The sequence below is a fragment of the Ahaetulla prasina genome, chromosome 6, assembly GCF_028640845.1.
Source record: "Ahaetulla prasina isolate Xishuangbanna chromosome 6, ASM2864084v1, whole genome shotgun sequence".
Classification (NCBI taxonomy): Eukaryota; Metazoa; Chordata; class Lepidosauria; order Squamata; family Colubridae; genus Ahaetulla; species Ahaetulla prasina.
In genome coordinates, this window is record NC_080544.1 from 100,672,234 (window position 1) to 100,681,993 (window position 9,760).

The 9,760-nt window shown below is 38.7% G+C and overlaps 1 protein-coding gene across 3 annotated transcripts in view; it reads left to right on the forward strand.

Moving 5' to 3' along the window:
* Positions 1-3,529, forward strand: part of PIK3CA (phosphatidylinositol-4,5-bisphosphate 3-kinase catalytic subunit alpha) — a 49,008-nt gene extending 45,479 nt beyond the window's left edge. For all 3 annotated transcript variants that reach the window (XM_058187864.1, XM_058187865.1, XM_058187863.1), the window contains 2 exons: positions 38-189; positions 2,090-3,529. In XM_058187864.1, coding sequence (XP_058043847.1) covers positions 38-189; positions 2,090-2,360 — 423 coding nt within the window. In that variant the 3' untranslated portion in view covers positions 2,361-3,529. The remainder of the gene's footprint in view (positions 1-37; positions 190-2,089) is intronic.
* Positions 3,530-9,760: the final 6,231 nt, after the last annotated feature.

Consider the following 9,760-nt stretch of genomic DNA (forward strand, 5'->3'; position numbering starts at 1 on the left):
TTCATATTAATAAGAGTCTGAAATATATTTTCCATAGCTGTTTCACATTGATTTTGGACACTTTTTGGATCACAAAAAGAAGAAGTTTGGTTACAAACGGGAGCGCGTGCCATTTGTCTTAACACAAGATTTCTTGATAGTGATTAGTAAAGGAGCACAAGAATGTACCAAAACAAGAGAATTTGAAAGGTGAGTAAGCTGGAATAGAAATGCTATTTGGTCTGACCAAATTTCTGTTGCAGGGTGGTACAAAAACATGACATTATGTCTTATAGAGAAAATGGTATTTGGGTTGCCTTGAGTTTTCCTGAATAAAACCTTGTGCGTTAGGTAGCAGCAACAATTTGGATCCAATTTTCAGCTACACCTTTTAGAAAATAATTACATATGCCCACGAGGCACTGTTGTTATTGTAATAGAAAAAATCTGGTTAGAAGCCAAAGGGCAAGAGTCTGCTATATGATCACAGAGATTTCCACAAAAAAATGTTACCAAATACTGAAGGTGCTGACTCACATCCTTCTTACCTTCCAGTTAAACTATTGCACTTTGTCTTACATCTGGCTGTCCTTGAAGGGACTTCAAAAGTGTACTTATCACAAGAATATTTGGCATACAGTTGCACTTACTTTGTGGGAGATGCATATAATAGAAGCTGTTGGTGATTTACTGTTTAGGTCCTTCATATTTTTAGGATCATCTTCTCCAAGTAGAACCTTCTCATTCTAGATAGTCTAGTTAAGAGAGGAGTATTTATAGTGCAGGTACCCACTCCTCAAGGGGATTGGGGCCCAGAAGGTGACTTTCTCTGAGCCTCTTCACTATAGAACAGCTTCCTCCCTGAAAACAGATTAGCCACTGTCTTCTTATCCTTTAGAAAATAGTAAAAATAGTTGTGCATTGTTTTTGAAGGCAACGATTTTTAATTTGGCACAGCAACTGAGATCTTTTTATTTCGTATCTGTTACATGTCATTTTAATATTGTAAGCCACCTAGACAACATAGAAATTACCAAAATAATGATGGTGGTAATTATGATGCTGATGAACCAATCTAGCATAAGCTTTATAAGCCTTCGTCCATGAACAATTTAGAACAATTTGCAAGTGGAAAACTTGCAAAGACATATCTTGGCCTTATTATTATCTCTACACTAAAAATTGCAAATGAATTTGGCACCACCCGTAAGCCTCATATAAAAAAAGCTGTATTTTCTTTTGTCTTCCTGTGTGTATTTACGTGATAACTATGCTTATTAATGCTTAGTGTGGAGGTTATTGGTTGTGACTTACCAAAAGTATAGAATAGAATAGAATAGAATAGAATAGAATAGAATAGAATAGAATAGAATAGAATAGAATAGAATAGAATAGAATTTTATTGGCCAAGTGTGATTGGACACACAAGGAATTTGTCTTGGTGCATATGCTCTCAGTGTACATAAAAGAAAAGATACGTTCATCAAGGTACAACATTTACAACACAATTGATGATCAATATATCAATATAAATCATAAGGATTGCCAGCAACAAGTTATAGTCATACAGTCATAAGTGGAAAGAGATTGGTGATGGGAACTATGAAACGATTAATAGTAGTGCAGATTCAGTAAATAGTCTGACAGTGTTGAGGGAATTATTTGTTTAGCAGAGTGATGGCCTTCGGGAAAAAACTGTTCTTGTGTCTAGTTGTATACAGAGCTGAATAACGTAAAACTCTTTCAAGAGTAATGTTTGTTACTCTTACATTTAAAGAAACTATTTCTCGAAAGATATTCCTTGGAAATTATATACCTTTTGGCAATCAATATGTCTCCGGATGTGTTTGGGTTACAGCTCCTGTAGTTTTAAACTCACATGATCTGATTCCGTGATGGCTTAGAATTTGAGGAGTTGTAATCCAGAACATCTGAAGGGTCCTAGATTGAGGGAGTCTGTACTGTAGAATTGTTTTCCTTAACACTCAAACAAAAAATTTTCAGCCAGATAATCGTTTTAAACAGAAGGATGCCTATGTATTTATTGATCTCAAGCGTGTTGTTAATCTGATAGGACTTTAATGGGGAGCATTTTTTTTCTCTCTTCAAGGTTCCAAGAAATGTGTTACAAGGCCTACCTAGCAATTCGACAACATGCCAACCTCTTCATAAACCTCTTTTCCATGATGCTTGGTTCAGGGATGCCAGAATTACAGTCTTTTGATGACATTGCATATATACGCAAGACTCTTGCCTTAGACAAAACTGAACAAGAAGCGCTTGAGTATTTCATGAAACAGATGAACGATGCTCATCATGGTGGTTGGACAACAAAAATGGACTGGATCTTCCACACAATCAAGCAGCATGCCTTGAACTAAAGTAAAGATAACAAAAAACTGATAAGCCTAGTTTTTTTGGCTGTTCCACTGTACTGTTGTCTCAACAGCTTAAAAAAAAAACCTTGTTGCATCACAGTTGCACAAACCAAGGACAGCGTTTGAACTTCCAACAAGTTAAAAATGCAAAGTTATTTAAATAAAACATTTGTAGTATTTTGAACACTATAAATCATGCATTTCAACATGTAACTTTCCTATATGTGTAGTTGTGTTATGCCTTAAGTGTAAGAAGGTAACTTGGAGATTTGTTCATCTTGGTTTATTTAATTGGGAATTTATGCCAGCATAACAGCCCAATCTTTCATACGTCCAGTCTTTCACATAGTGAAAAAAGGGATTCAGATAAGTTACAGAATAATGAAAAGAAGGAGAGTTTAGCAATTTTGTTCATTGTTTCTAAAAGAGCTTTCTTCTCCCATGAACTGTACTCAGTAAAAAAAAAAAACAAATAGAGGGGATGGTGCCTTTATAATGTCAGATAAATTTGTGGATTTAAGAATAGTGGTTTTTCTTAGGTTTTGGAGTTTGGATTTTATTTTTTTTCTAACCTAAACCTCAAAACATTTTTCATGCATGCTTTCCAGAGCCTAAAAAAAAGAGGTGAGTTATTAGAATTAAAGATTATTTTTATAAAGGTTATTTATATAACAGAAACTTATTAATATATATATTTCTTTATGTTGGTTTTCTGTCATTTTAATTTTACAGACCACTTCTTTGTCTAACAGATTTATATAAACCACTAGACCGATGCAGTGACTTGTAGGATCAGATTTAAAGAATCCTGTGCTGTTCCAGGCATGGCTTCTCTGTATGTACCAAGTCCTGACTTTAGAACCAGCTCAAATGCAGAAACATAGACCGCAGGGCATGCTTTTACTACATCCAGGGATTTATTCAGCACTTGCCGAATAGATGTTGAGAACTCTCTGTGACAAATTGAACAAAGCTGGAGATGTATGCCTACAGTTCAGATGTTTCAGAAGGCTGCTTAGGTTGGGCAGCTGCACAGTGTTTGTACTTGCATTAGGACTCCAGGATGAGGTCAGGGCCTGCAAGTCCTTGTCTGTGCCGTCGCAAAGGGGAAGGGGGAAATCTTTTGAAACTGGTAACACTTACTTTCAAATAAATATGATTTGTGATCAGAATGTTCAATTTCCATTGTCTGCAACTGCCTTTTCTACCTTTCCATCTGCCAAATCTCTTGGGCTACAGCTGCTGTCATCTACTTCCGGTAGAACTACCGGTAATTGCTTTGTGGTGGGAGTCACACCCAGAGGTATCTGGAGAGTGCCGAAATGGTCAGTAATAAACATGTTTAAATGATGAAGTTGAATCAGAACTCGAGCATATTTGCTGAAGTTCAGAGGGTAAAGTTAAGCTAAGTGTAATCTAGGAATCTAAAGAGTTTTGACTTATTTTAAACTTTCCCAAAAGGGAACATCATATATTTATAACATTCTTATAAAAGTTGAATAAATCTCAATACCTGTGGTTAACATAGTCAGAAAATAACCTTGAACAGACTGAGAAACAATTGGATGAAAAGGGAGAACTTGTGTCTTCAGCTTCCTGACCAAAGTAATACCACAAAGTTTGTTTCCATTGGTAACTATTTGAATGTTCTATAAGAAGATCTATCTATGGAAGTAAAAACTGATTCTTCTTTATGCTAGTTTTGGTGCATTAGAATGACATAAGATCTTTCAGGTCTTCCTAAAAGTCTCAGGCAATGCTCTTTATTTTTAACTTGCCTTCCACCTCTCCCTTGGCTTTCCTTCCTAGACTGCTGGAAAGGCATTGCTTAATTAGAATAACCAACAAACCAGAACTAATAATATAAATTTGATCACTAAACAGTCTTCAGTATGCTACATAATTCGTGGCATACGGAACCAACTAACCAATATTTTATAGATATGTTTGTGCCTGTGTATACTGTATGGCTTTATTGCAATATGAAACTAACAAAAAATTGGCATCAACCAGCATGGTGGCTGGTACAAATTGTTCCATAAATATTTTTTTATAATATTGTGTATCCTGAGCCCAAAAACCTAAGATGCCATTTCTTTTATACTAATGTTGTCTCACTAAGTTCATAGGATTTGAAAATGTTCCTGAAATCGGGATATTTGATCGCATTTTCCCCTTTCCCCCCCTCAGATAGGTATTCAGAGTACAATATAATTTGAATATGGTGTGCTGACAGTAGCTAGTGGAATATAACAAATAAATTTGTATAGAACGTAAACGGTTAAGAGGCTATATTTCTTGAACAATGTAAACATTTGTTATCTCTTAGTAATTGCATCTTTAATTTATTTTTATAAATGCAGATAATGTGTATGACAATTAAGTCATAAATCCACGCATCTTGAAAGCTAATGTTGGTACAGATGATACTATAGGGCAGGAAAGAGGAATCTGTAACCCTCCTAATGTTGATGAACTATTATATCAACATTTATTCATTTATTATTTATTTTACCCTTTGTGTATTTCAACAATTTACATATTTGCTTAAAATATCCCTAATCATTGATCATTTAAGGTAGAGTTGCTTAGGAACCATAATTTTACAATAAATACCTGCACAGGTATTTAAGGTATTGGATGCCTTAACCTGCATATATGATTGCGGAAACCTGGAAGTGGAGTAAAAATATTTCTTGGGTTATCTGGACTACTTTTCACCATTCTTATATTTGTCTGAGGCATAATCTATATGCAGTTAGGATTCACCCACCCCCTACAAAAAATGTATCTCTAATTCTGTGCCTTTGATTTGTATTCCCCACCCCCACCCCAAAGAAAATCCCTTCATGCTATATGGTAAATTGAATGTGAATTTACACTGTGGGACACTGTGACCATCATAGACGAAGCCAAGTCCAAAACTCTGACAAATCAGCCATCAATAGGCACATCTATATACCATTCAAAAGAGACAATCAACAAGCCAAAAAAAGGAAACAAAAAGAAACACTCTCCACCAGCAATCATCACCCAGATGAGCAGAGATTAACTCCACAATTATCATTAGAGACCAAAAATCAAGAAACAAAAGATTACCCCAATCAAGGAACTGCCAAGCAAACTCAACAGCCTGACCAAAGAACCACCAAGATTTCTCCCAATAACAGAGCAAGACACTGTACAAAGAACAGACGTCACTCCCTACTAGCACTGATGGGAATTCGGAATTCTGGGAGTTGAAGTCCCCAAGTTTAAAAGTTGCCAAGGTTGGAGACCCCTGAACTAGAAGTCAGTCTGAACCTTCACACTGCGAAGTCTTTAAGCAATTTTTAAAAAGGCCACAGCCTTGGGAATCTATGATGTCTATGAAGAATTTTGTCACACTAGATATTTCTCCACCTACTGTATATAAAAGTGATACCGATGAATTGCATCTTGGTCACATGTTTTGTTTGCAAATATCTCTCTCTCAACAAAAATGTCTAAAACAGCATTGTACGTGCAACACACTTTTCAGTGGAAACTTATTTGAACTGCTTGTACCTGGCTATTGCCTTTCCCTTCAGTGCATTCAGCATGCAACCTAAGGGTAAGATGCTAATGCTAATTGCAGGGGATGCAAGATAGCTTTTCGGTGGCCATATATGCTGAAGGTAGAATTCCTAGTCAACAAGCATTTAGTGCACTGTTTTTGTGTGTTCCTCTTCAAGTCAGTCTTGATTCCTGGCAACTGACTGGACAAGTCATCTGTAGTTTTCTTGGCAATATTTTTTTTATAAGTAGATTGCAATTGCCTCTCTCCTAGAGCTGAGACCAAGTGACTGGTCCAAAATTTCCCAGATGGCTTTGTCCTTAAGGCAGGACGAGATCAGTCTCCTGGTTTCCAGTCTTATGCCTTAACCACTATACAAACCTGGCTCTCGTTGTGACCTAGCTATGATAGATTTGGAATTGTATAGCCCTTCTTTGGGGTTTTTTTTTAAATTGTATTTTTTAAAATAATATTTTAATTCCTTAGCGCTGTTATGCTAACCCTTTTAGGACCAAAAGGCAGTATTGAGATGTTTGTAGGCATAGTAAGCAATAGTAAAGATTCTCCTGGCTGCACTTTAGTTTTAAAACAAAAATGAATGTTAGAGTGGTATTATGTACAAGTATTATTACTTGCCACAGTTGTTAAGTGAACCACTGCAGTTGATAAGTTAGTAACCCAGTTATTAAATGCATTGGGATTCCCCATTACCTTTGCAAAAGGTGATCACATGACCTTAGGACACAGCAGTGGTCATAAACATGAACCAGTTGCCAAGCGTCTGAATTTTGATCACATGATCATGAGGATGTTGCAAAAGTCGTAACTATAAAAACCGGTCATAAGTCACATTTTTCAGTGCTGTTGTAACTTTGAACGGTCACTAAATGAACTGTTGTAAGTCGAGGACTTCCTGTATTACTTCTTATCTTGATTTTAAATTATGTATATCTTAACTGACTTTATCAAAAATCCTACTGCTGTTACCTTAAATTTCTTCACTCCCCCTTCTTCCTGGGGTATGAGAGCTAGGTTTTTTCATACTAAAAGTAAATAATAATAATAATAATAATAATAATAATATTTTAATTTGTATACCGCCTTTCTCCCGAAGGACTCAGGACGGTTAACAGCCAGATAAAACAACAAACAAAACACATACAATACAACTAAAAACAACAATTAAAAAACTTATTTAAATTTGGCCCAAGTTTTAAAATACATTCAAACCCAATAAAACTAATTAGAATTAAAACCCATAAAATCATCTAAAAAATTAAAATTCAGGCCAGTCCTGTGTGAGAAAATAGATATGTCTTAAGTTTGTGGCAAAAGGTCCGAAGGTCAGGTAGCTGTCGAAGTCCAGAGGGAAGTTCGTTCCATAGGGTGGGAGCCCCCACAGAGAAGCCCCTTCCCCTGGAGAACCCTAAGGACGGCACCCTAAGGAGTCCCTCTCTGTGAGAGCGCACGGGTCGGTGGGAGGCACAAGGCGGCAGTAGGCGGTCCCGTAAGTATCCCAATCCTAAGCCATGGAGCGCTTTAAAGGTGGTAACCATCCTTTAAAGCGCACCCGGAAGACTACAGGCAGCCAGTGCAGACTGCACAGGATAGGTGTTATGTGGGAGCTCCGAACCGCTCCCTCTATCACCCACGCAGCTGCGTTCTGGACTAACTGGAGCCTCCGAGTGCTCTTCAAGGGGAGCCCCATGTAGAGAGCATTGCAATAGTCCAGGCGAGAGGTAACCGGAGCCTTCTCAAGTCAAACTTAATGCCAAGTGAAGTTCCATGAAGTTTTCTTGGCAACAATACAGAAATTGTTTGTTTCTATTTTCTTCCTGGATGGATGGATGGAAAGATGGATGGATGGACAGACACTTCCCAAACTAGTCTTGGAATCTCTGAGTCTTTCCATTAACCTTTAAACAGACCTGACCCTGCTTAGCAAACCCAGGCAAGAACAGGTTGGTGCTGCCATCTGTTGAGACATTTCCGTATTGGTGTAAACAATTTCAAAATTAAAGAACACACACGAGAAAATTTGGAGGGAATAATCTGAATTTTAAATGATGTTCCAGGGATGGTGAGATCTTGCACATTACTGGAGATCTGTAAAGAAAAATGACAGAAAATCATAAATCTTTAAGGTAGTTGATGCTGATTAAATTGAAAGTTTAGGGAAGAAAAAGGATTCTGTAAGGTGTAGGAAGTTAGCACCCACCCCTCTCCTAGAAAAAATGAAATATTGTAGGAAATATTGAAAAGGCAGAATATTATAACTGGGTGAGAAATGGAGAAATATGTTTTTTAGGCAGGAAGCAGATTCACTCTTAATAGCCCCCACCCCAGTGTTGAAATCCTACCTGCTCCGGTTCGCATGAACCGGTAGTAAAAAAAACACCAGTTGGTCTGAACCGGTATTTCGGACGATCAGCTGTGCTGCGCGATTTATATTCACTAGAAAGCAGGAAATCCTGCTTTTTAGTGAATCTAAATAGCGCAGCACAGCTGTTCCCTCCCCCCCGCTGTTCTTTTTACCTTAGAAAGTGTCCTTTTTCTGCATGTTTGGCGCGCAGCATGCGTTTGGTGCACACTGCTCATGCACGCGCAAGCAGCATGCATTTGGTGCACACTGTACATGCGCAGCATGCATTTGGCACGCACCACGCATTGCATGCGCAGCGAACGGTAGCAAACCACAGAGGATTTCACCACTGCCCGACCCTCCTCAATAGCCCACAGCAGATGTCAGCACTTAAGAGATAAAGAGATAGCTAGGTCTATTCATGAGCAAATGCCCTCACCCAAGATCCAACTAAGATTGGATTAGCCCTTTACCCATCTAGCAACAGAACTCACCACATTGCCCCCCAACAATCGGGGTCTTAATTTTACCGCCCACGGAAGGATAGAAGGCTGACTCAACCTTGAGCTGGTGAGAATCAAACTACCCAACTGCTGGCAGCCGGCAGTCAGCAGGAATTAGCCTGCAGTACTGTATTCTAACCGCTGCGCCACCATGGCTCATATCACCAGTTCTTCGGTATCTGGGATATCAATCCTCCAAAGCTATAATGGCAACCATCCTACAGTACTAAGGAAATCCAGCACTTTCTTCTCTGTGCTATAGGATGAGATAAGTTATCCGAGTTTCCCAAATGTATCTCTCTGAACACACAGGAAAAGTACACACAATAGTCGTTTAGTGACAGCTCAAAGTTATAATGGCACTGAAAAAAAGCTGATTTATGACTGTTTTTTACGCTTATGATCATTACAACATCCCCATAGAGTCACATGATCAAAATGCACCCGCTTTGCCAATACGAGTGTTGCAATGTCCTGGGGTCATGTGATTCCCCCTTTTTGTGACCTTCAGATAAGCAAAGTCAATGGGGAAGTCAGATTCATTTAACAACTTCCTGATTTAACAACTGTAGTGAATCACTTAACTCTGGCAAGAGAGGTCATAAAATGGGGCAAAGCTCACTTAACAAATGTCTCATTTAGCAACAGAAATGTTGACCTCGATTGTGATCATAAGTCAAAGACTCCCTCTAGTCTGGATGGGGAGAAACAGACTCAAGCTCAATCCCACCAAGACGGAGTGGCTGTGGATGCCGGCACCCCGGTACAGTCAGCTGCACCCGCAGCTGACTGTTGGGGGCGAGTTAGTGGCCCCAAAGGAGGTGGTTCGCAACTTGGGCGTCCTCCTGGATGGACGGCTGTCCTTTGATGAACATCTGGCGGCCATCTCCAGGAGGGCCTTTTACCAAGTTCGCTTGGTCCGCCAGTTGCGTCCCTTCCTTGACCGGGATGCCTTATGCACAGTCACTCACGCTCTGGTTACGTCTCGGCTGGATTATTGCAA